The 27,443-nt window shown below is 44.2% G+C and overlaps 2 protein-coding genes and 1 long non-coding RNA gene across 3 annotated transcripts; 1 reads left to right on the top strand and 2 right to left on the bottom strand.

The window, feature by feature from the left end:
• The first annotated feature begins 1,676 nt into the window (after positions 1-1,676).
• LOC143480776 (uncharacterized) lies at positions 1,677-4,712 on the top strand. Its single transcript, XR_013121874.1, has 7 exons — positions 1,677-1,894; positions 3,087-3,268; positions 3,397-3,459; positions 3,568-3,704; positions 3,821-4,009; positions 4,188-4,316; positions 4,487-4,712. It is a non-coding gene; the product is annotated as an uncharacterized LOC143480776 (long non-coding RNA).
• A 1,515-nt stretch (positions 4,713-6,227) lies between these two features.
• Positions 6,228-9,288, bottom strand: eif2s1a (eukaryotic translation initiation factor 2, subunit 1 alpha a). Its single transcript, XM_076978808.1, has 8 exons — positions 9,112-9,288; positions 8,520-8,767; positions 8,305-8,384; positions 8,060-8,211; positions 7,862-7,968; positions 7,668-7,765; positions 7,420-7,563; positions 6,228-7,089 (listed from the first exon to the last, which is right to left on the bottom strand). The coding sequence occupies exons 2-8, from the start codon at positions 8,758-8,760 to the stop codon at positions 6,964-6,966; spliced, it is 948 nt and encodes a 315-aa protein (XP_076834923.1). The 5' UTR covers positions 8,761-8,767; positions 9,112-9,288; the 3' UTR covers positions 6,228-6,963.
• Positions 9,289-9,784: 496 nt separating this feature from the next.
• Positions 9,785-27,206, bottom strand: pals1a (protein associated with LIN7 1, MAGUK p55 family member a). The gene is made up of 14 exons (XM_076978280.1): positions 27,051-27,206; positions 19,052-19,568; positions 17,494-17,702; positions 14,940-15,017; positions 14,594-14,743; positions 14,350-14,511; positions 14,146-14,223; positions 13,789-13,972; positions 13,610-13,681; positions 13,371-13,442; positions 12,829-12,996; positions 12,541-12,743; positions 12,314-12,424; positions 9,785-12,146 (listed from the first exon to the last, which is right to left on the bottom strand). Exons 2-14 carry the CDS (start codon positions 19,500-19,502, stop codon positions 11,970-11,972), a joined length of 2,115 nt encoding a protein of 704 aa, XP_076834395.1. The 5' UTR covers positions 19,503-19,568; positions 27,051-27,206; the 3' UTR covers positions 9,785-11,969.
• Positions 27,207-27,443: the final 237 nt, after the last annotated feature.

Below are 27,443 nucleotides of genomic sequence, written 5' to 3'. Positions count from 1 at the left end.
TAAACCATCGAGCCTCAGATGTAAAGGCAGATCTTGTGATGCCCAGAATGACTCCTGCAAAACAAATACTGCACTTCACTAATGTAGCTTTATAAATAAGCACTGGATCAATCTGCTCACAGTTCACATTTCAACATGGTGCCAAAGACATACACAGAGCCCTTGCAGAGAAAGATTTACATTCTCATATTACGCCCATGAACACACATGAGTGTGAGGAGGTTTCTGTCAGTCCACACCTGTGTGTGCGCTGGAGGCAAAGACAGGGGCCAGCAAAGTCACATCAGCAGCACAAGGACTGGGAGCCACCTTCAGCGTAACAATGTGCTGTGCATGAGAAGCTATCACTTGGGCTGACATCTCCTCTCCCATCGCCCACTGCAGAATGGGCTCTGAGGGAATAATTCACATCAAGTTTGAATTTGAAAGGAAAACAAAAACATGTCCTCAAACTCTGTGACACTTGAGTATACTCCCTGAACACTCTATTAGGTTCACCCGTTCTGTAGCTGTACCTAATAGGCTGCCGTTCATTTTATTTTGTGCTTAGGGCAGAGGGAGGTCACATTACAATAATGACTGTTGCCTGTACAAGCCATTTATATTCAGATTTTAAAAAATATTATTTTGTGCACATTTAGTGTATTTTCTGTTTGTAATTATATCATTATCCATATCATTGCTAAAACAACAAATCTAATGGATTAATTAAATGGATTATTAGCCTATAAGTAAGCTGTAAAGCTGTACAACAGTTATCCTTAATAAAGTGGCATCTCAGTAGCATATAGCCTGATTGTAATATTGGGTCGATGTGGTAACCAAAAACACAAATGATTTACCGATTTCAGCTGTATGTCAACATACTGTTAGAAAAAGACTACCTTAAACAGTTCCAGGATGTCACTTCAACAAAGAACAAAATGGATTCACGCTTTCGACGGCAGTAGAAGTGTTGAACACAACGTATAACACGATCTTATAGTTCCTTCTATTGATCAGAAGAATTACATTACTCCTGCATTACAACTGGTCTCAAATGTAGCATCAATATCTCAAAATCTCTATTTATAAACATAGGGCTTTATTGTCGTTATAATTTTCGTCTAAATACTAAATTGTGGTGTGTGTGTGTGTGTGTTTGTGTATGTGTCTATAAAATAGTATTCTTATAGCGTTTTATCTGTTTAATTAGTAGAACTTGCACATGCGCAAATTCTAACTCGAAGTACAGCGTTTTCTGCTGAAATACTTGTCATGCAGAAGTGAATATATAAATGTTTTGATGACAGTAAAATGTTGTTGTGCAAAACTATGGAGTCAAATTAGGGTCTTTAATGGTGACGAAAAAATAATAATATCGCAAATATAAGATTAGCATTTTGCATTTTACGTTCCTAATTTGTTTCTGCAATACTTTCCCTCTTTTGCGTTTCTTTCTTTTCTTTGCGTTTCACATTTTATGTTGCTGCTTTTTTTTGCAATACTTTCTCCCTTTTGCGTTTCTTTCTTTTGTTTGCGCGTCACTGCTTTTCTTTGCGTCTCGCATTTTACGTTCATAATTTTTTTTTGCGCTTCTCTCTTTTCTTTGCTCCGGTTTTACCCTCTGTGTGGGGGCGGGGAATGAGGCGTGGCCAAGAGCGAAAGGCGTGCTGTTCCTCAGGTGTGTGCGAGCATTCAGTGCACGGACGAGGCGCTTGGGTCCGCCATCATAAAACATCCGCGGGAGATTCCGTCTCCTACATCTCCCGCTATTACACCTGTGAGGAGGACCTCCCCGTTGTCCTTGATCAGATTGAGGTCTCTTTGAATAAAAGTGCTTTGGACGAGGCCTGTGAGGATCACCTCGACGTTCTCCATGATGAGATTGAGGTCTCTTGTAGCCAACCTCTAGGTGAGCAAGTCATTTTCATAAAAAATCCCTTTCTTATAACTCATTTGCTAATTTGATGACATCAAGCTGTTCAATAGCTTTTAATATCAATCCAAGACATGCTTTTAACACAGTTCAGCTGAAAAATATTCACCTGTTATTACAATGTAATATATAATTAGGACTTGTTGAAAAAATCTCTAGATGACCAAGGCACATTCCTACAGAATCTCAAGCTGATAACATATTGTAATCTGCTGATATCAACATGTTCAATAGTTATTTTCATATAACTCAACTCAACTTTATTTATAGAGCACTTTAAGAACGGCAGCCGAAACAAAGTGTTGTACATAAGAATAGAACATTAGACATAAAACAAATAATAACAAAAAATGGATAAAACAATATTAACTAAAGCGGTAAAAGGAATCAATAGAACAAATCAAAGAAATAAACTAAAACAGTAAAAACTAAAAATATACAAAGTCTCATGCTGTGTTTAAAGCCAATTAATTAAAGTGAGTTTTAAGACTTGTTTTAAAAATGGGCAGTGAAGGGGATTGTCCAACATGCAGTGGTAGGTTGTTTCATAATCTAGGAGCAGCAATGGAAAAAGCTCTATCCCCTCTGAGCTTACGCTTTGACCTCGGCCCCTCAGCTGACCTGAGGCACTGAGTGGTGGTGTGGGTATGGAGCAGCTCGGCGTAACATAAGCTTACATTAACACAATTAAGATGAGAAACATTCACTTGTTATTATCATGTAATATGTAATTAATGTATGATTTAAAAAATCTTTATAGAAACATATTTGAAAAAAAGTTCTCAGGGTGAGGGTTCGAGTTCTCACCCCCGGTCCCGGATCAGCCACCAGACAAGCATCACTCTCGAGCACTTCACCTTCCACAAAGTACTGGGCAAGGGAGGCTATGGCAATGTAGATTCTTCCTCTTCATGTGGCTCCCGCGTCCTCCACACACGCACTGACTCTGTGTCTCTCTTCACTTCTCCTGACTATTCACTTATCATTTTTACATGTCTGTCCTTTTGCCCTTCTATTGTTAAATACTATCTCCTGAATAGACCAAACAAGCACTATTCCATCAAATCTTCATATTTCATTTGTGTGTGTGGCGTGTGTGTGGCGTGTGTGTGTGTGTTGCTTTCACTCTGGTCTGTTTGTCTATTTCTCTCCGTTGGTCCCTGCTCAGGTTTTTCTGGCAGAACTTAAGGGCAGTGAGGCTTGGTTTGCCGTGAAAGCCTTGAAGAAAAACAAGGTGTGGAAGAAAGATGATGTAGAGTCCATCTTGTTCTTTGTGATGGAGTATCTGAACGGAGGTGATCTGAACTTCCACATGAAGGTGAAAGGACGCTTTGACCTCAACAGAGCCACGTGAGGCAACACACACACACACACACACACACACAATGATGTTTTTTGTATGCCTTATATAAATATAAACGTAGGTGTGTGTAATTATAGTCTGGTCTGATGGCTCCTGGTTTTTTTCTTCCTTCCAGATTCTATGCAGCTGAAATTGTGTGTGGACTGCAGTTCCTTCATGGAAAAGGCATCATCCACAGGTTACACACACAAACAAAGCTAAATTGACATTCTGTACTTTCACCTTTACTGTTCTTGTCTACTAAACCACATTTTTGCCACATTTTTGTAATTCTCTCCTGCATTAGGGATCTCAAGTTGGACAACGTGATGCTAGATGGAGAGGGTCACGTAAAGATAGCTGATTTTGGCCTGTGTAAAGAGAATGTTTTTGGAGGCAATCTTGCCACAACCTGCTGTGGGACACTACTACATGGCCCCTGAGGTATGAGATGGCATCAAATTAATTTGACATTGAATGTTCTCACCTGTAGCAATGTCAATGTAATTCAGTATGCCCTGAATGTGAATGTGTGTGTATGTGTGTGTGTGTGTGTGTAGATCCTTCTGTATAAGCCGTATTCATTTTCAGTGGACTGGTGGTCATTTGGTGTGCTTGTGTATGTGATGCTGGTTGGTCTGCCTCCATTCGATGGTGATGACGAAGATGAGCTTTTTGCATCCATCCTTATAGACATACCTGACTTCCCTCACTGGATGACAAGGAATGCCAGACAAATGCTATTGCGAGTAAGCATGCACAAAATCACACCTGATGACACATTAATAATAGTAATAATAATAATAGTAATACTTCACAACCAAGACATGAATAGAGTTCTGCTATTATGCACTTAGAAAGGAAACACACTGAGATATTTCTATTATGAATAATATTCTTGCTTTTGGTTTTCTTCCATGAACAAAGCTGTTTATTCGAGACCCTTCTGATAGACTGGCTTTTGTGGGTAACATCAGAGGTCAGTCATTCTTCGAGACCGTTAATTGGTCTGCTCTGGAGAGGAGAGAAATCGAACCCCCTTACAAGCCAAACGTGGTATGAGCTTTCTTTCCATCTTTTTCCATTTCTTACAGTCCTCTCTCATTCCTGTTTTTTTTTTTTTACTTTTCATACTGTATGCTCATAGAGCAAATTGCAAAAATACAGATACTGAAATGCAGCCTCTGTTCATCGTGTGATTTGCTTCCATTCTCCTCCAACCACAGACATCACCCAATGACTGTAGAAACTTTGACCTGGCGTTTTAAAATGAGAAGCCCCTCCTGTCTAAGTGTAAGAAGAATTTGTTTTACTTCATGAACTGGAATACCTTTGCTGGCTTTTCATTTATCAACCAGAACATGGAGCATCTCCTGCAGAAGTGATGGACAACATCTTAACATGGCAGAAAAAGATGCAGTACAAATGTGATTAAACTATACAGCCAGTGTTTTTATGTGTCACTGACTCTCCCTTCTCAAAATAAGACATGTTGTCTTGGATTTACCTTTGTGTGTTTACATTATTGCAATATGTTGATAAAACCTTTACCGTTTCTGAACGGTGCCTGTAGCAATTCACGTGCAACAGATTTGGCTTTCAGCCGGTGTTGTGGCGAAGTCCGACTCCCCTCGTTTATCCGCATAAAGACGCTACAGATTATATTGTCGATTTACATTTCTATGCATAAATAAGTGCTAGACTTTAATTATCCATCACAGCAAACGGCACGGCATTATCTATGTCCAAAAACACAGTGGCTCAAGGGTGACCCGTGTTAAAATTGTAAAGCGACCTTGAGTATCTAGAAAGGCGCTATATAAGTTGAACATTCATTCATTCAAATAAAATACACACTGGCTATACCGAAATTCACCTTGGACCATGACTTCGCAGAATTACAGCAGTATTATGTCTAAATATCTAGTTAGGACAAAACTAGAGTGCTCAATGAACAGTAACTCCCGAATATCATCTGTAGCGTCTTTATGCATGTGCAAATGATCAAGCCCATTCTTACCTGGGCTTAGTCAAAGCTGTTTCCTTGTTTTGCCTAGCACTACGGTGGCTGAGAAGGCACACCCGCACCCGAAAAAAAAATAGATTTTTTTGAAAATGAGAATCGATTCTGAATCGTTCAATGTTAGAAACGAGATTCGAGCTCGAATCGATTTTTTCCTGCACCCCTAATTGAAATGTCCGAGAGGAAGAGAAGTACAGAAATCCCAGTAAAGTAAATATAGCAACTATAGTCGCTATAAGTTGGCAACACTGGGTCAGCGATTCAACAAACGCAAGAGATCACCGTACAAGTAACATTAGGTGACTGCTTAGAGTGCAATGCCTTACATGTTTCATTTAGTAATAATTTCCTAAAATAAAATAAATAAAATGTATTAAAATTCTGTAAAAGTAGTCAAACGTCCTTTAGAAAATTCAGTAGTGAGCTAGTTCAACACTACACCCACAAGCCAGTCTGTAAGCTTAAAAAGACTTTAGGATACATTGCAATTACACTCGTTTAAGATCTCAAGAGAAAGGATGGCAGTTAAATTGTGTTAAATTGGACACACCTTTTTATGTATAATTACAATTTTGTCTATTGCCATGCATTTTGTCAATGCCACAGCTTCATTTTAATTTTAATAACTGACAAGGTAGTGGCATGATTGCAAGGGTTAAGGTGGCCCAGCAGTGCTACTGGAGTTTTTACATTTGTCAGTGTCCCTGCTGGCTGGAAAGTGTTAATCCATTCAAAAGTATTCTAACCCAACTCCTGTACCCAGAACTTGGCTGTGGGCAAGATAACTAATACAGAATGCAGGGCAACAGGTGTCCACAGGTTGGAATTAATCTAGAAAGTGTTTCATGAAGTTTCATTAAGAAATTGTGACACCTGAGTGTTGTAACTTTGACAGTGAAAATATACTTAATGTGAACAAATAACAATACACTATTTTTTATTATTTCAAACTCATTTTATTATGTGTGAGCTAAGCAAATGAACTATGAGCACTGACATTTACTTCTTTACCTGACATTCACAGGTTTGGACACACTACTGGCATGTAATCAGCTGTATGAATCATTGTGTTGGTATATAAATTGAACCCAAACAAATCTGAAAGGGGTCTGATTAGATGCAGTACTATGCTGTTTAGTCTTCAAGGAAAACGTCAGATACATACCAGAAGAAAAGAGGGAGACCTGACTTGGTCATAAGCAAAAAGCCATTGAGATCCAAACTGGATGTTCTTTTAGGTTCAAGAACCCCAGCACAATCCTCATAAAAGAGGCTCCTGAGAAAGGGCAGCTCACCTTTGTTGAGTTGGGAAAGAGAGCAAGGCCACTGAAATTACCAACAGTTGTAAAATAACATCCCTAATTACTAATGCATTTGCATTAAAACACTTGACATGGTATTAATGCTTTCTTGGAAATTAAAACATCTGCAGAGGTCCGTGAATATCCATCTCCATTTGTCATGAAGGACAGAAAGAACAGTGCATTGGAGCAAAAGTTCACCAGTAGGTCCAAAGCTGTCGTTATAGGCAGTATGAAGGCTGCCATCATTCCTCCCCCTGAGACATATCCATTTCCTCAGTTTTAGTCAGGCCTTTCTCAGTCTTTGTGGCATGATAAAACGTTACTGTTCAATTGGATGACAATTCCTGGCAATCTTGGTCTGTTTGACACGTTCCCTCTAGTCCTCAGCCTTGGCCTCCATCTCCTCTGCATCGTCATCTCCATCCACTTCTGCATTCTCCCTTTCCAGCCTCTCCAGCTGCCGGGCCAGCTCTGTTTCATCTGTTTCTGTCACCACCTTTGGCTAAATGACAGTGGCGTACACAATGACACTCGGCACAAAAAAACAGCACCAGTAAATTTGGACTGGACTTTCTTCCACAAATTCACAGATTTATATATAACAATATTACTGTACTATTACTGACAAAAGCCAGATTTACATTCTCCATTACGTGATTACCACCATTTCTGTCTAAAGAAAATGTCTGTATCTTTACCTAAAATTACTGAAAAAAACAATCAGTGAAACTGCAGATTTCTGAACAATTGAGCCACTCACCAGTCATTTATGCAGTAAACTGAACAAAAAAAGCCCAGCAAATAGTTATGACACTCCCCAGCCGACTCTCACCTCCATCTGAATGTTAAAGACACCCCTCTTCTCCTCGATCTTCTCTTTAATGGCTGCCATGGCCTGGTTGAGCACAGACAGTCCTTCTGTGCGCTCCAAGGTGGTGGTTGTCATTACATAACGAGGAGGGGCAATCAGATTGATCTGCAACAAGCAATGTTGTCATCATGTAATAAATATACAAAATCAGTTTCATAATTCGTTCAAACCAATTGCTAAATAACTAGCGTGATGTGTCAGGAATGAACCTTGATAGGCATCGCCTCAGTTGAACAGCCCAAACCGGCTCGCAAAGCCTCTTTGACTGCATCGATGCCCTCGTAGCCGTAACAAGCAACCTCAATGTCTGCACATTAGCACATTCATTAATGATTCTTGTGAATTATTCATGAAACTATATACCACCCAAAAGTTTCAATCATTAAAGTGCACAGGAAGTCACCTGCTCTGATTTTGACTGCTTGTGGGGTGAGTCGTCTGTTGATGTTGTCGATCAAAACCTTTCTTTCCTCCTCTGTCAAATCTAGGTCATCTAAAATGGATGGATCCCTGCAAGCATTCACAAATACAGGATACCCTGATTCAAACTAATAAATGCTGCCAACAGATTAACAAACTGACTAAAGAGTATAATGCTTACGCCACTGCCTGCTTGAAGACGTCATAAGCGCCGTATCCAGGCCTCTTGTACTTCTCATCAAACACCCAGGCAGTACGCTGGTACAGGCTCTCCAGCTGCTCGTCTTTGGTATACTCTAGAACCTCAGCCACATGTCTCAGGATGCTGTAAACCTGCGAAACAAACACATCCACTAAGAAACTTTTCTACAATGGCAAACATTTTATGTTGAGTCCTTCATTGCCACAACACTTTGATTCACTTACGGTTTTAGATTTGGTGAATTTGTCCTCACACTTTATAGCTTCTTCTGGTGATACTCTTCTTTTAGATAAATCAATGTAACCTATGGGATTAGGTGTGGATTAAACTGTTTAGGCAGTAAAGAACTAACGTACAACATCAGGACGCACAGAATCATCACAGATCGGTCATGTTTTAACTAGGGATAAGACTAGGGATGAGTTTTTAAAAAACCCACCTTTCTCCTTGTCTACACGAATAACCACCACACACTCGTTGCGTCCGATTCTGATGAGTTTGTTGATGGAGCGGATGCGTCTGCGGGACAGCTCGCTCAGCAGGATCATGCCCTCGATGTTGTTGTACTCCAGCAGGCTGACATATGCGCCCATCTCGGCGATGGACCTCACGTTCACCATCACCACGTCCTCCACCTCTGGGAACCGGTGCTGGTAGAACCTGCAGCTGAGGCCGGGCATCCTGAACCTGCGATACAACAAATAAGAGATTAAACTAGTGAAGTAACCAATTATCTTGCCAACTCGTTTGACAATATACATATTAATCCATTTAAGAACCGTCTGGTCTGCTTCGTGCTTGCCTGCCCACAATATATTATGTGTATATATGAAGGGGCAACGCATTTAGATATTGACAATTCACCTTTGATTAAATAGGGTTTATAATAGGGTCATAACTGTTCAATATCATAGTTAATATATTACATCATCACCTGGTTATCCGGCTAGTGAGAGAGCTGAGACAGTCTGAATGAGTCTTACCGCATGCACGACTATCATGCTAATGTACATCAGGCTTGTTTTACTTACTTTATTGTTAAAGATCCAGACGAGATACTGCTAGAGTTGTTGTGTTCTGTAAACGTCCGATACGTTTATGAAATCAAATCGTATCAGCAATTACAGAAACGTCTGGAAATCAACGTTTTACTGTAAGTCAGTTTCACCAGCATGGGGAACTTCACCCGGAAACGAAAGCACAGTTTTGAAGTCGTTCCTTCGAAGTTACTCGACAAACCGGCGAAGTGCGCAGCGCCATCTCGCGTCCTGGCGTAGGTTCTCCACCCAACATGTCCACTCTCTGAGGTCCAGCTCCTCAGGCAGCCAGTTACATTTGAATATAGTCAAGAAAAGAGTCCGTCTAAATATTGTTGAGAAGCTTAAAATTTTCTGTTGGGCTGACAGACAAGACTTTATTTTTAATAATTTCAGAAAGACCAGAGACCTGGATTTTATTATTCTGTTGTAACTGCATTCTTGAAGTAATTCCAGATTCATTCTTTCAGGAAGGTAATGAAACTTGGCAATAGTGTTATGTGGAATTATCACAGTGATGAGATGTTTTTTTTTTGCCAATTAAGTAACAAATGTGAAAGATAGCAGCTGTCTACAGTCTTGTCTTGCCAAAATTTTAGCAATGGACTGCTGTTAAAAATATATGCTTTATGAATATTTTTATTTACCCTGAAAAAAAGCGCAAGTCTTATCAATCTGGTTTTTAATAATTCACATGTATAATTCATACAAAAAGTTTGTCAAACAAAATGGTGATTTTTATTTTACATTCATTAGTTCTACTTCCAGTTAAATGGCATGAAACTAGACTGCATGTGGCTTATAGATGAAGCTCAGCTGGTTAATGGGTCTAAGTCCATATAAAACATGAACCAATATTGTGGAGGAAAGCTAGCCTAAAGGTGTACTTTGTGTGGATGAGTTTTATACACAAAAATATATAGGTTGTTCTCAAAATATAGATTGATTATTATTTTTTTTTTTAATGTCGCTAAAGCCGTTTCCAGTGTGTGCTCACTAACAGGAGAACTTTACTACATTCTGCATTTCAGTGGGTCTTTGCTTCAAACACAAGTCAGATACGAAAACAACATTCTGACACTCCTAAGAGGTTTATCATCTATGCTCTCTACACAGGAAGAACCACAGGTCAAACACACATTTGTGCCTCCGTTTTTTCTTAAACGGCACTTGAGTATTGCGAAGGATCTTCAGTTTGATCAACGAAATATGAGGTACGCAACTTGTCACAGGAGAAAAAAAAACACACACAAAAATCTGGAATAGATTGAAGACTTCCAGAACCATATCCGACAGAAGATTTATGTATTTAATCTGCACTTAAAGTGAAGGGACGTTCTCTGAAATTATCTGTAGCAAGAATTAAAACTGGGCTGGTTATAAGCTCAGCAGGTGAACCTCACTGTATTGCTATAAAATACTGATTACAATACTGGTCACACTTCTGAGTCCTGGAAGTGCATGTGAATACTGAGACAGCACGCAAACACAAACACACACACACACACATTCACACAAAGGTAAAACAACAATAACCTGATATTTACTAAATCACTCCAACTGTAGTGTGTCAATCACAGTGTTTGTTGCCATAGGAGCACAAAGCTAGGCCACACAGGACGGCAGAGGCATTGGGTGATGTCACAGCCTCTTCCATCTTCCTCCTTTTGAGTGGCACAGAATCCTCTCAACTGCAGTTCTTCAGCCGCGAGGAGCCTGTGGCCACCAAACCACAGTGATGTATCCCATACGAGCTGGGGCATGACAAAGTCCCTTCTTCCCTGCATCAGCACTTATTGTCTAGAGAAAGCGATTCACCCATTACTGTCCCCTATCAAAGATGGCCCAAAACGTACTCAGAAAATGAAACGTTTTCCAACCACAGAGCTGTGTTTCCAGCCAGTGGCCACCCATCTACAGGGAATTCAAATGGAGCCAGATGACATCCTTTACAAGTTTGCTTGCTAGCGTTCTTTATAGTTTTGTAGTGCAATAAAGAAACTCCCACAACAAGCTGACTGGTAAACTATTATATGACATAAACAGAAATGAGACAAGCAATCAGAACCAGAGGACACTGCTAGTTGGTCATTTAGCAATCTGACCGGGGGATCTTCAGTGATGCCATACTGACATCTGCTTAGTACCTCTCCGTTTCCATTTAGTGAAAACTGATCAATTTGTACTACAATCATATTAAATTCAAACAGCTAAAAGATTTTGTCAGCCAGTAATATCAGATTTTATAACATCTCCACCAGACTAATGACCTGCAAAGACTCACATCCAAAGAACATCAGACACCTGGCCTACAAGAACATGGTGAAGCTGTCCAGAGTCCAGAGAAGGTAATGACCACAGAACCACATCCATCACATCTCCCATCAACATCTTAAAAAATACCTCAGGTATATTTACAATTATAAATAGTCATCAAAACCAGAATAGAAGCACTGGAACTCTATTGCTGCTACCAAGTGCTGGTACATTTCTTACACAGCTCAGGAATGTTGTTGATTTAGAGAGAGCGTGGGGAAAAAAAGAAGAACCAAACACATTAAGAAATAAACAAAAACAAAAAAACAAAACAAAAAATTGCTATCATGAAGAAAGGAAAATGTGGGATTTCCCATGTAGAGTCAACATAGCAGAAACACAGTTCCTTCCAGCATGTACAATTATCTGAGTGTTCAGCATGTGGCTAAGCACATAAATGTCTTCCAATGTGAAGCAACCAGTCATCCAGCCACACAGTCCTCTAAAGCAAACAGTAACACCGGCACACTGCAGATTCCTCTTTTCTGTCTCTGTGCATGTGTGTGTGCGCCCGCGCGCGCGTGTGTGGAGTCGTCTCAGCGCAGCCAGGATGAAGGAACCCACTGGGGCTCAGTGTCCAGCTTATTGATCAATCGCAGCAGCTCCTGGTAGGCCTTGTCCTGGTCAGTGTTCACTATGGCCGCATCAAACAAGTGGCCAAAATTCTGCTCCATCTCCCTGGCTTTCTCTATGATGTCCCTTAGTTCCTCGGGCTGTGTGCAGAAGACAAGGGGAGAGGACACCAGACTGAGGCTGTTGCAATACACAATAATAAACTATAGCACTTTTGCCATGGCTAAGGACAAATAAAAGACAGAAAGCTGAGATAGACATCAAGTACTTGTGTCATTAAGAGCAGGAGAGGAGGTCTGTAGGTTACCTTTGGGTTCTTGTTATCCTTAGCTAGGAGGGCACGCAGTCGTTCCTGGGAGGGCGGGGCGATGAAGATAATGTAGGGCTTCAGGTCCGAGCTGCGCAATACCTTCAGAGACTAAGGAGGGGTGACATTCACTGATGAGTTTTCCTTACATGACAACAGTCCAGCACCTGTCTGCACTCTCTCTCTCTCTCTCCCTCCCTCCCTCGCTCTCTCTCTGTCACTCTCACCTGGGTGTGCAAACACAGGAGGCAGATCTTGCCACTGTTGATGAGCTGTCTCACAGAGTCTGTGCTGGTGCCATAGAGGTTCTTCTCAAACTCGCCAGACTCGATGAACTTCCCCGCCGCAGCGTCCGTCTCGAAGACTTGGCGGGACACGAAGTGGTAATCACGGCCGTTCACCTCTCCGTCTCGTCGGTTTCGCGTGGTGTCTGTTGGGAAAAGCCGTATCTTACTGGCTACATCACATGGTGTACAGACAGGCAAAGCCCCAAATCACCAGTGAACAATACTCACGAGGAACAGCACCTCCAAACCGGCCAGGGTCACTGGACAGGAGTCGTTGTCTCAGCTCGTTTTGACCACAGTTTGGTGGGCCAATCAGAGCGATAGGGCGCTTGCGATTGGCTGGTTGATGGTATAGTGCCATCTCCTCATAGGTGAGAATCTCCTCATTGTCATAATCTAAGATCCACGGAAAGAGATTACATGAATTTTCTAGACTAAATAAATGCTAACTAAATAAACACCAACACGTTTATACAAGATCTTGTGTAGTAGGTTTGATAAAAATCAATCTGAAATTCATTCAATTACATTTAACTGTATGCTGCTAACTGGGAAGCTAATAACTAAATAAACACCCCCCCCCCCCCCTTAAAAAGCTTGAAAATGTGAATCTGTCCCCTAATGACCCTACACCGAGGCTGACAGGCAGAAAGACAAGGAGAGGGCACTATGCAGGCATTATGAAAGGGCACATTTTGCGTCCCCACCCGCATGGATGAAGCCTGCTGAGGGGTGAGTGGAGCAGCAGTGGAGCAACACAGGTGACTCACCATCGGTTTTGTTCGCATTGTACAGCAGCTTCTTACGTTTCTTCTTGTTCTTTTTTGCACACCACAGCTTTCCTAAGCAGCCCATAATGAAGCACTCACATCAGTCATTCACAACCCACTTGAACTAAAACATTTTGAACATACTTTGAACTAAAACATCTGTGTGTGAGGATAAATTGAAATGAATAAAGGTGTGTGTGTGTGTGTGTGTGCGTGCGTGTGTGTGTAGCAGTGCTAACCTGATTTCTCAGGCTCCTTATCCTCCTCTATTGTTTGTTTCATGGCCTCTCTCTGCTGCTGGAAGCTCTTGCCTACAACATATTATGCAAAACCCATCAACAACAAAAATGACAGACGCTGCTCTATTAAACTCTTAGCAGAGACGTTCTACAACCAACCACTTCATGCGACCCGATACCTGGTACAAGGCCGGCCAATGGCTGGTTCTCCTCGTCCCCGTCTCTGTACGCCTGCCACCAGTTGGGGTCTTCCTGGCTGATGATGTGCAGGATGTCCCCCTTCTGGAAACACAGCCCGAGCTCCCGGCACGGCACGTACGGGTCATCGGAAGGGTCATAGTCAAAATGCGCCTTCACGTGCACCTGAGGTACGGAGGTAAAACAATGCTAATGCAACAGCATGGGGAAAAGGGGGGAGGGAGAAATCACGATGGATGGAGAACACAAGCTCCACAGAGTAGTTTATAGTTACACCACAACTAGGCAGTAGTCACATTTTCACACTTGTACACGTTGAGGTTTAACACAGTTCTCACCACTGTCTCTTTGATGGGTGGAGGTTTGGCCTGCGTACTGGGGATCAGAATGAAGGTCAAAGCGCCGTGCATCTCCGCCTGAGGACGCACAGAAGGGACACGCGGCAAAACGTGAATTCAAACGTGAACTTTCGCTTTCTCTGGCCTTTATCTTCGATGACGATCTAGAACTCCGAAGATCTCCCGAGGTCTCTCTCCCCTCACCAGGATGTCGAACACTTCGTTGACGTCTTTGCCGCGGATCTCGACTCCGTTGATCTCCAGGATCTCGTCGCCTTCGTGGAGCAGCCCGCTGCGCTCCGCCGCCCCCCCTTTCACGATGCGACTGATGATCACGCTGTCCATGTCATTCCTCACCGTCGCGCCCTAAACACAACCCGCGCTAGACTGAGACCAACTTCAACGTAGCGGGAGAAGGCTGAAGGACACGTGCGAAGGTTCTTCTCACCAGTGGGACGTCCTTGGCTTTCTCCAGGCGTACGATCTTGACGGTCTCGCCCCCCCACTGCGCGAGCGTCTCGCATGGGCTGTCCAGAGGCCCCAGGGGCTCGGGCTGCATCTCCTGCTCTGCTACACTGTCATGAGCCAGCATGAAGGCCTACAGAAGAAAGACAAATGATATCGACATCGCCGATCACCACAGCCATGAGGCACCACCCCAAACTATCCGCACACGCCAGTGAGATGAGCCGGACGTCAAGATAGTAGATATAGCACCTCAGGACAGGAAGCAGGAGGAATGGTAGAGGCCCCATGGTAGAGGCCCCATGGTAGAGGCGGGGAACCCCACTGACCTGCATGTGAGGACTTTTCAGCAAGGCACTCAGCTCAAGTCCCTCCTTCTGGGAAGAGTTGTGAAGCACGGCCTGGACCTAATAGAGAAGACACCACAGCTGAAGACCACCGCAAGTTAGATATATATAAAAGACATTCTGTTTTTACTGTGGCTGCCATTCTGGCAAATTGACAATGAAAGTTAACTGAAGTTAAATGCTTTACCATTCACATACAAAACTCCTTAGTGCAGTCATTGTGACTGACAAAATGCTATTTGATCTTTGTGTGTATATTGTGGGCCACAACAGAGTAGCACAATCTATTTTATTTATCATATGTTGTTAGAAGACCTAATCGGCGCTGTTGTACCAGCAACACTCTGTTATTATAATTCAGCACAGTGTAATGTATTACTATGGAGAAAAGGCCCTTCCAATATATTTAAAGCATATAAACTCCTATTAAAAAAGCTGCAAAGTAGCAAAGTATTGAATTGCAGCAGACAGGATAAAGAAAACCATGAAGAATATATCCCAGAAATTTAATGACAACAATGACAGTGTCAAAACTATTTTCTCCATATTTCTGTACTTTGCATTATGTTCCTTATGCTATTATGTTCCTTATGCCATGCTTATTCAAATTTCCATAATGGCCACTAACAGAACAGGGCCATCAGAAGCCATATGGTAGAACTTATCTCTTCCTTCATGGCCTTTAAGGAGATTAAATAAGCTGTGCTTGAAGATCTGAATTCATTACACTATGTTGAGCTACACGCGACTTACACAATATTCCAACATAGTCTATGAATTCATCTGGTTAAAAAGGGAAAAAAGGATTTCATGCCAAGAAAATTAAACTATCATTGAAAAACCCACTGTTTTATTCATACATGAGATCACAGAATGGCAAGTGTCCATGGATTTGATCCAAATAAAACTTCTAAAGGAAACAAGTGAGTGACTGTTTGAATTACACTGTAAATTCACATGGAGTCCTATTTCAACATGCATCTCTTTGGTTATCGTATGAATACATTCGGTTTCATGGTTCTCCACCCACAAGTCCCCTTGATGATTTAATAAGGCTTCTAAAGCCCCTTCCTAGGCCAATTTTCCACACTAGCTGTGTTACTATTCACACCATCGCATGGCTGGCACAATGAAGACAGAAAGCATTGGGCAGATCAGAGAGGAAAACCGGCTCTGGGTTTTTACTCCATAGAATGCTTAAGGACACAGGGCTGAGCCCTAAAGCGCGAGTCTAGTGGAGAGGGCAAAGGTGCTAGGGGGTAGGGGCTAGGGGCTAGGGGGTAGGGGCTCAGACAGTGGCACCAAGGTTATCAAGTGAGGTGTTGAGCATTATATGAATCAGGCCAGAAAAGGTCATAGGTGCAAGGAGACAGCTATGCTGAGAGGAAACAGACCATAAAGACAAAGACGTGGGTCAAGGGACATGACGCAAACAGGGCTTGAGCCATGTGTGATACCGGTAATATCTTTCCTACAACTCAGCCAAACAGGCTAAAAGATAGGAGCTTCGCTATGACCTCATTAGAGTCATCTGGCCAGCACCGTTCACTTGGAACATAGCAAACAATACAGATGAGTGGATAAAGGAAATCGTTGAACATAGGTCGTCGGTGACGGAGACAGCATTTGTCGTAATGCTGGAATTAAATTACCACTGGACAAGCTGGAGTCGGGTTTCTGGTTTTCGGCTTTTCAATGGGCTGGAAAAGGGCACAGCTTTTAGTGAAAAAAGAGAAGTCCAAGTGTCATAACGCCTACACACTTGTGCACATGGTGTCAAGAAACACGGCTAAAAGCACCTATTCTACATCCCCCGTGGAGAGGGTATGTGGAAAGCTTGCTACTGCTACGTTTGAAACAACAACCCCAAAGCAAGTAGCAGCACAAACCTTCTGGGTATGACTACCCTGGCCCACAGGGACGGGGCATTTTGACAGCATGGGGCAGGTCAGTGGCTGTAGAAGTGGATGTTAACATTAACGAATTAACACAGACACTGCTGGGCCACTCATTAACACCTCACACCACACTGACTCCATGCTAAATGCTCCTCTCCCTGATTAATAAGTGCTGGGAGACAGTGCACAGTGCTGTTGTGAAGTTCCTAATGTGTGAACATCAGCTCAGACTAAATGCAATAAAAGATTGTGAGCAGGAATATCAAAGAGCAGAATGCTGCACGTCACTTGTGTCGACACCAGGAAGCCTTGTGAGGAATGTGCTCTGAGTCTGTACAGCTGATCATCATTGGCTGAACACATCGGGGGCATCTTAGGAGATATTGCTAATATCATTATATATATTTAGATATATCACGTTTGCATCACTTTTAGTTTGCCCATTTTGCTCCAAGTTTGCTCCAATTTTCCATCAAAATTCTTTGCATTAAACTTTTTAACAGGATACATTTGAATTTAAGTCCAGTTTAAACAGTTCTGGAGTTCAGACACTAAAAATCATCAATAGCGTGACAGCAGTAAGTAATCTTCTAACATGAATCGGCAGCACCAGACAGGAGCGGTGAAGGAGTGCTGACCTCGTGCACCAGGTTCTGGGCGTGGTCTGTGAGGGGAAAGGGCGGGCTGGGCCGGTTCATGTGCAGGGCCACTGCGTTGTGGATGTTGAAGGCCTTCTGGAAGTCAGGTTTCTGCACCAGCTGCAACACCAGCTCCACGTCCTCCTGACTCTGAGGGTCTCCCAGACAGTGCTGCACCTGCTTCAGAGACATCAGTAGCTCCTCCAACTCTGTTACACACACACACACACACACACACACACACACACACACACACACACACACACACACACACACACACACACACACACACACCATGCATGCTTCAATTAAACAGCTTAATTTACGAATGTTGGAAATAGCAGTACATGCGATACATACCTCTGAATCAATTAACACAGACAGTCTCTAGTCTGGCACTGCACATGTCATTTAATAACAAAGGTTCAGTGGCTCTGCATAAGAACTACCTAAAACACCTTTAAGACAAAGTCTAAATATGTAGGCTAGTCATATTACCATAAAAGAAAAATGGCAAAAAAAAGAGAGAGAAAAGTCTCATGACATCCTCCCATTAAGTTTCTCTTCTTCATGAAGGCGATGTGAGAATGGCTGAGGACTAGAGACTTTAACTCAGGACGAGCTGAAGGGGAGTTCATCTGTGCTCCTTACTTCCTAAGTGGGTGGCTGATTGTGGATATCAAACTCTTTTTTTCCCACTGATGGGACATCTTTAGGGAGGAGAGAGGCAACGGTTCCCCCCTCACTGCGTGGAGCAGACCAGATGCACAAACAAGAGAGAGAGGGAGCTGAGAACGAGGATGTAAGCATTAAAGACTAAGAGCTGAGGAATGTGGGCAAAGTGGAGAAAGAAGAGAAAGACGGCGTTTGTAAAAGCGGTCCTACAGCTCAGGCTGACTCAGAACGCCTCCTAAGAGGTTTTTTAATTAAGCTCCCCCTCACAGGTTCTCTGCTCCCTGTCTGAGGAATTCACAACACTCGTGCCCACACACGCACTATTACAAGAGTCCAGTCTAACTCGGTCTTCCCATCCACGTCACACCTTACTGACAGTAAAGGCTCACTGAAAAACTGTGTGTGTGTGTGTGTGTGTGTGTGTCTGTCTGAGGTCACATTAAGCTCAGGCAAGAAATCTCTCTCAGAGACCAGACCGCAGAATAATGAGCCAGTAAAGGAATCAACAGAGCGAAATAATAGTGGAATAAGTCAGAAGCGACTGAAAATGAGAGAGGGGGAATAATCAAGAGAGAGATGGCCTATATTGTCATTTTCTCTTCATTTACTTTCAAGGCAAATCTCTCTCCGGGTCTGGACAGCTCTTCAGAATCCTCACTGATACGACTCACTGGCCTGCTCTGTCTCTGATAAGAACGCGCACACACTCATGGCTCCTGGTATCTGCGCACAAGAGCCCTTCAGTCTGCTCACCAGTATCAGTGCAATCAAAACATTCAGAACCCACTTCCATAATCATCCGCCCTTCGCCCTCTATATTCGACCCGGTCCTCTCTGGGAAAGCGGACAGAGCGCACGGCTGGGGCAGAACAGCCCGACTCACCCAGCAGTTTGGGGGCGGCGCCGAAGCTCTGCAGCTGTGCGAGGGTCCCGCCGACGCCCTCCGTGGACTCGAAGGTGGGGTTGTCGATGCCCACCTTGGGGTTCTGGGCCAGTTTCTTCAGGCGCATGGAGGAGTTGAGGTCCAGGTCCTGGCGAGTGCGGCCCTCCTCCTCCCTCCGCCGACGGTCCTCCTGCTGCTGCCGGATCCGCTCCAGCTGGGCGCTCCTTCGGGCCGGCAGCGTGCGGGCGCCCAGCTCGCCCGGGCAGTCCACGGGCATCTCGCGCGGGCCGTCGGCCGGGCCGCCCCCTCCGGCCGCGCGCTCCTCGGACTCGGTCGGGTGGCCGTTCATGTGGGAGGTGGTCATGGCGCCGGGCCCGCCTGCCCTGCGGGGGTGCGGTGCGGGGCGGGGCTGCGGGGGCGAGGTGAGGATTAGGAGGGAGGGGTTCTGCATGGTGTGGACGCTAGGGCCATGGCAGTGAGGGCGGGGTCAGCGTGGGCTCCAGAGGGGGAGCTCCACCTGCAGTGAGGAAGAAGGAGAGTGTGTTCATGAGAGGTGAAACACACACACACGCACTGTAAAGGGCTGCACAGCGTCATTAAAGGATTTAAATATTTACAAATGTTTAGGTACATTTCAAACAAGCCTTAAATCTTTCCTAAATGTTCTGCCCCAGACGGTTCTTAGTATATGAAATACTCCATATGTAATTATGAACTAAAATTGTTTTGGATATGTCTAAACCAGTATACATGCCACTGGTACACACACACACACACACACACACACACACACACACACACACACACACACACACACACAGACACACACACACACACACACACACACACACACTTCTGTATTCTCTCAAACACACTCCACTCCTGCTCCACGTCTGCTGTGCTGACACACTGACGGTGGGGTCCAGCCTCTGCTGTCAGCTGTGTGAGACAGACCAGATCTGCTGCTTATCTGGCCCTCTGACCATCTGCATTACAGGTGACACTTAAATCAACACCCCAGCCCCCAGTGTCCCCCACCAGCACACACTACACCTAATCCTCCACTGTTCAAACCCACTCCATCCTCTCGGGCTCACTGACAAAATATTCAAAGCCCCGTCATCTCTCAAGTCTCCCGATCAGAGAGCGCAGGAAGACGATTCAGTGAAAGTGTCCATCGCCCGTCTGGATGTTGTCGTGTACTGAACAAAGTTTGCCTTCGACACAGACTAGGCAGTAGTAATCCCACGGGAGCAGCTCTGGTCATGTGACACTCAGGCATGGATAATGGATAACCTTTGTCCTTTCCCTGGCCCATCCTCCACAGCTCACCACATTCCTGTCTTCTCCAGCCGTTTCCAGCCCAGGCCAACGTGGAGCAGAAGCAGTGGACCCCATCTAAGGGATATTACACTGGGCAGAACCCGGCCCGCCCAGCAGCAGGTTAGCGGGTCTGACACGGACTCCGCGCTCCCCCCGACCTTCCTGACTACGATTTCCCGCCTTGCGCGGCTCTGAGACTTAGTAGGAACTGATATCAGTTCTCCAAACGATCCCTCCCTCACCTCCTACACCATGCATGATCTGACCCCCCCCCCTCCTCCTCTCTAATGGATAGTCCCCCCCCCCTCCTCCTCTCTAATGGATAGTCCCGTGTGTCCCCCCCCCCCCCCCCCCCTTCTGTTGGGGAGAGATTACTGTGCCGCACGACTGCCCAATGCGGTGCCATGGCAACAGCTTTGTTAGTGGGCAGGAGGTCTGGAAGGACTGAGAACTGAAGGAGGGAAGAATACAAACACACAAAGCTGCTCACGCGTCCACCAAGGTGAGCAGAGGGGGGACCGGCCAGGCACGCACACACACACACACACACACACACACACACACACACACAGGGATGGAGGAACAGTCCCGTGAACACGGCAGGAATGCAGAGCGGCCTGGGAACAACATTCCTCAGCAGATCAGATGAAAATAAGGGGCCTATTGTAAGCACAGCATACATGTGTGGGCGTGGGGGGGTGTGTTTGAGAGATTGTGAGTGTGTGTTTGTGCGTGAGTGTATGCGAGTGTGAGAAAGAAACTTAAATAAATGTTATTGGGGTTACGCACATAACAGTAAAGAGGTTTGCAGTGTTAACTCTCCTTACAGGTTGACTTGCCTATAAACGTGTTATTATCTTATTTTCCAGATGTGACGTCAACACTTAGGCATTCCTGGTGATGTCATTGGAGTCGGGCTTTAGATAAGACACCTTTACAGAAACCAAACCAAATCAGAGAGCACTACAGCAGTAAGGCTCTGCAACAGTGGCTTAAGGACACCACCAATACTAACACCACCAGATACAAATAACCCCAACAAAACCATGCCCATCATCACCTTGTTTACCTGCTCTTGGTGAGTAATGTCTGGGTGAGCCACAGGGTGACTGCTGCTCCATTTCATTGATTCCTGATTGGGATTTTATTGTTGCCAGTTTAACAAACACACACAGCGGGAGCCAAAGCAAACCAACAGGCCTTAGCAAACGCTGCCAACAGGCTCACATCACAGCAGCGCACGCTCGCTCAGAGGCAGGCAGAAGACCGTGGCCATATACACCGCATGCTCACAGGTGACACAATGTATGCCGTCACACACACACACCCAACAAAACAAGCCTAATCATGTGTTGGAGTATCCCAACCCCCTCGGCGAGGCGTACTCGGTGGCTAAAGACATAAACAGACGGGAGCACCGAACCATCTGCCACTCCAGAACTGAAGTGGTCCACTCCAAACCCTCCTGCTCCATTCAGCACGGGGCCGTCTGAGCCAGGTCTGCCCACGCTACACAGCCAGTACCGGCCCATAACGCTGGGAAGACGCTTCACGACAGCATTTTCCCCACAGCACTATACTGTTTATGTAGCTTTTTATACAGAGGATCATGTATACTACACTGTGCTGCCATTTCCAATGGTCCCGCACAGCGAGGTATGGCGTCAGCTGCAGCGGGATGTGTTTGCGGGAGCAGCTGGTTGGGCGTGTTCACTGCGTGCAGGTGTGTTTGCGACCGAGCAGGTGCAGGGGAGGAGGGGCCAATCTTGAGGTGGTGGGTGGGCCATTCTCATCCCGGCCTATGAGGTGGAAGCATTCGTAGATATGGTGTCAACAACACGATTTCTACACTGCAGGAGGAACGTCAGCTGTCCACACTAGGGCAATGCTGAAGAAAAAGAAAATCCTTGTGTGTACTAATTAAACCAAAAAGACACAGATTACCCTCACACGTTCGCCTAGCTAATATCATATGCAAATATCAAATCAAATATTATTAATAATACCAATATCAATACTTGCGCTGCTATAATGACGGTGTCCTTTATTTCTAAAAAGTGTGTGGCTATACTCCCACATCTCTCTGTGGTCTCATGGCAAGCACCATTCATCTTGGTGTCAGGGACCCATTCTGTTGACTCGACTCCTGCTATCTCCTCGTGCAGCAGCTCCGAGCTAAACCAAACAACTCAACCTCACGAGACAAGAGTAACGCGGAGCCCTCCTGCAAGATAGGCAACCCTATTCTGGGCCAGGTGACACTAACGTACAGCCTGTACTGGGTAGACCAGTTGCACTTAAAGACTTGAAACGGCTTGTCCTGAGGAGTGGCGGGAGGAGAGCAGGACAAACCTTCGCTCCAACACAGGACTCTGTTCCCTAATCAGAGCAAACAACAGCTGTAAATATGTTCCCTATAGGCTTGGTTCTCCTTTCCTTACGGTCATAAACTATTTTAAAGTATTAGATTGGCGCTCGGAACCTTCTAGATGCAGGCTGGACAAGCTCGTTCGCGAGCTGCCACTTCCATGACTGTGTGTGTGGAAGAGAAACAGAAGAGGATCGTTATCTCAACCAAAGGTCCCGCACCACATTCCAGCGCCCAACGCTCGCGTACCGACTATTCCACATTCCAGTTCTCAGTTTTAAAGCGAGTACCACTGCGTACCAGGAGAGCAACGAGTGAGGAAGTGTTTGCAGGAGGGGTCAAAACACCTAGTGACAGGAGGGGTCAAAACACTAATGTGACAGGAGGGGGGGGGGCAAGAAAGAATGACCCTTTAATACAGAACATGTGGGGCTAAATGCACCTGAAGCACCAATGTATTAAACGACACAGCACACATTGATGAAAGCAAAGTTTGAAATAAAATGGGAGGCCAATGTAGCAACTTCTATGTTTTTATTTTTAATCTGCAAACGTGGCATTCTGTCCATGTTCAAGGGCGGCTATAGTTGGTGTGATTTACTGGTTTAAACATGTAAAGGTAAAAACAACCTGAGACTCCATTTCTTGCTGTCTGAACCACAGAATTTGCCTACCTGCACATTATTGAAGACAAATCCTATACATGCTTAGGTCAAGTACAGGTCAAGACAGGTGAGAAAACGCATTGAAAAACTGCTGAACTGAACAGCCTGTGCAGTGTAAACAGGAAATATGAAGCTGAAAGTTTCAAAAGAAAGAGCTGGTCAGTGTGTAAATCAGACCATGACCTTCAGCTTCTGATATATGGTGGAAGGTTGTTAATATGTAAACCATAAGCAAACTGCTTCGTGTCAGTTTATCCCAGAGGAGAGCCAACATTTGGGTGTGTGCGCGCCAGCAAATGTGAGTCAGTCGTGACAGTGAATAATTGAAAAGACCAAGAGGTGAGAAACCTAGCCTGCTCTCGTCTGCCTCTTACGTCTTCAAAACATCAATATTCAAAAGATCGACCACAATGCCTGGACTTGTTCCGCGAGCCACGCTGTCTTCTCACAGCCATACACATCACACACACACCACAGCTCAACACCGCCTGGAAATCCCACGCTGATACTGTCCATCGCAAACAGCCAGTTGACTCCACTTGGACCATCACTTGATCTAAACAAGTTGAACATTTTCTTTCAGTCTTTCAGTAGTGGACTCCAAACCAAGCCATGTTTCTGTCCTTCGCAGGGCCTCTTAAAAACAAAAGGGAAAAAGCCCAGGTCTAGACAGCACAGTGGGCCGAAGGCGTTTTGGCTGCGTGCACTGGGGAGTGAGGGACGGGCCAGCAGAAGCTGGTTAACTCCTCTCGGTGGAGGTACGTGAGGGAAACAGAGACAGAACATATTGAGAATTCCTCAGGGAGTGCAGCCGGGTCACGAGGAACACAGCTGCACTGTGCCACCCTGGCCCAGATCCCAGTCCCGGGCCACATCACCCTGGCCGTGCTAAGCAGACCTATCTTCACCCCCCCCTTCCCCCCTTCCCCTCTCAGATGGAATGTGTGTACATACCTGAGAAAGATTGATATACTCTAGTCCACCACTGTGTCTACCAGCTCCACGGGAGATAAAAGAACAACGGATCAGTAGCACCTACGTGACATGAGCTGCGCCTTAAATGAAAACCTGTTAAGAACCTAATTCCCCAGTATGGAGATGCCATTACCTTACTGAAGTTCGTGGCTTCTGCTCTACACTTCTTCCAAAACAAAGGGTTGGCTAGCCAAACAATGAGGGAGGAAGTTCCTCACACTAGCAGTGGGGACACGGACATGCACCGCACTGCTAGGTTCAGCTTCCTCACTTTCAGACACCAACAACAGGTTGTTTAGGCTACAATAATGAACACTGTGTTCTCTAGGAGTGAAATCAAACATAAAATCAATCTGTGGGCTCCAGCTAGAGACACACTCATCGTAACTACACATTAACCCTAGACTGGTGTAGTTCTGTCAAACTAACCCTGCTCATCTGGCAACCACAGACGTTAAAACTATGGGACAGATCAGCTAACAACAAAAACAACACTTTGGTAACGGTGACTAGCCTGCACGTAAGGCGCCAAAGAAATGTGATATCCATGTTTCGTACTGCTATAGTTTTGTTTTGAAAATTTGTGTACCAATCCTGATAATTAGTGTAACCTCTAACAAAGAATGTTTCAAAGTAGGCAGGTCATTTGGTCCAGATGTTCAGTCATCTGTGACAGCGCGCTCATCTGTAAAGGAAAGCAATATCCACTTTGTTTCATGCAGAAAATGAGCAGAAGTGTGTAGGGTGGCTTTCAAGGCTTGTTATGGACCACATGTCTTCTAGGTGTCGAGCTTTTTAGGTAAAGCATGGAATTAAGCACTATGCTATCAAATAGGCACCACACCGTTGAACACAAACAAAACAAATCACGTTATAAAAAAAGAAAAGCTCAAATTCTCAGAAACAAACAATCCCACACTTTAGAGAAAAAAAAAACTTGTGTCATGCTGACTTTAGACAGGACTCATACTGGACTTGAACCAGGATGCACTTGCAGTCACTGATGATGGAGTAAAATGTTATCTTTATAAATCAAACTCAATACATTAAGGGACAGCTCACTACTACTACAAGTGGCTGGGTCTGTGGGCCCAAATGTGCCCAAATGTGTATATAACCAATCAAAAAGATCATTTAAACAAGTGGAAAAGAATATATCACAAGTATGCCTACATGCACAAACAGTTTTGATGTTCAGAAAACATCTCACTGGCTGGCGATAAGTCCAAACACATTCTCCGCTTCTCTTCGACCTTATAACCCATCACACTGCTGCTTTCAGGAGCCAAAGTCTTCAACCAAGAGCACTTTTCAATAAAACCTCCTCAGACCTCTGTCAGGGGTGTGGCTGTGTAAAACCAAACTAATGAGCAAAGGCTCTTGGAACTGGCTTTAGTCTCAAGTTCTACTGTGGTGTCAATTTCAAGCGTCACTGCTTAATGTCTGAAAACAATGTAATTTCATGCTGGAATTCGGCGACATAGTATCACAAGGGTTCCACAGAACCTGCTTTTATTGTTCCCAGAGTCCTGTGGAACCCAAGCCTGCAGGACCAAGAGTCTTTAGAGCAGACGAGACACGATTCCCCATGTGTTTTCAAGAGTACTGCCCAAAGAGCACAGTTTATAAAGAACATTAATGTATTTATCAATGGTTGTCTACAAACCATAGCACTTTTGTAAGTCGCTCTGGATAAGAGCGTCTGCTAAATGCCATAAATGTAAATAAATGTAAATGTACAAAGGATCAACAGCCAACAGTATCAATAGCAACCCTACATCAAGTTTTGCATGAATTTATATCCAACATTTGTATAGGGTAGTCATTTTCACATTTTCTGTACCATAAACTCCAAACCATAAGTCATTCATCGTCTGTAAACAGTATGTAGCCCATCACTGAACACAAGGCGTTTAATATACTTAATAATCAGTCACGGGCTCCGTCCTCAACGGCCTGATCAACTGTCCAATGTGCCAAAGCTACTTCCAGATTTTTTACTAGCTAACAAACTTCAACAGCAAATTACACAACTTATTTTATGAACCTCTACCGATATACAAAATGTAATAATAATATCTGTTTACCCCCATACCATTTTTATTCCAATTGGCTTTTGTTGCGAATTTACAAGCACAAAGTGACTATACGTTACTAAATGACCCCTGAGAGTGACACTTAAACCCAGTCAGGTCCCCGACGTATTCAGTTCCCTTTGATAATCCCAACACGACACGTCTGAAACTCTGCACTAATTTATAATAGAACTCGGTATTCACTAGTGTTCACTAGTATTCAGCCCAACTCCACTCGTTCAGGTTAGCTAGCTGTGCTCCTGTGCTAACCAGGGTAGCGACCCACACAAGCGACGCCTGCCCGGCCCAGTAGCTCACTCATATGAAGAAGTTAGATACGATATAAAATATTAAAATACAAAGTCACTAAAAATACCACTACGCTTATACTACAAGACACAATAAATGTAATTGTGTTTTAGACCCTTAACGGTTAACTTCAGCTTAGTTTAACGTGAAACGCTGTTTTAAAGTAGCTTAACTAGAGGCTAACTGGCGCTTCACGAAGTGGAGCGCCGCGCTCGGCAACCTGTTGCAAAAGAGCCCAACGACAAATGTTCGTTTTCTGACTAAATAGAAACTTTGTTGTTTACCTCTTGGTTTAAAAAAATATCAAGACTCTTTGCGATGAGGTGCTGGGTTTTTACTCCAAACCGACGGTCTTCTTCACAGACAATAACATAAGATCGGTACGTTCAGGACATATTGTGGTGAAGTGAGCGGAGCTCCACAGCGCCGCGCAGTAACGTCCCAGTATTGACCGGGAAGGCGGGAGGTCAAGTCCTTTAGTCAAACTAGGTTCAGTACTACTGCACATTTATAATGACATTTCTTAAAGCTTCTGTGTTTCAGGAAATACATTTGTATGTAAACTGTAAAAAAGTAAATACAACACAATTTAAAAAATCTAATGTAAATGTTTTTATGTACAAGATTTCCAGGTTTTGTAACATTAATAATTTAAAGGCAGTTCTGATATTACTTAT

This window comes from Brachyhypopomus gauderio, chromosome 17 (genome assembly GCF_052324685.1).
Source record: "Brachyhypopomus gauderio isolate BG-103 chromosome 17, BGAUD_0.2, whole genome shotgun sequence".
NCBI classification, from domain to species: domain Eukaryota; kingdom Metazoa; phylum Chordata; class Actinopteri; order Gymnotiformes; family Hypopomidae; genus Brachyhypopomus; species Brachyhypopomus gauderio.
This window is presented reverse-complemented; position numbering and strand designations above follow the sequence as displayed.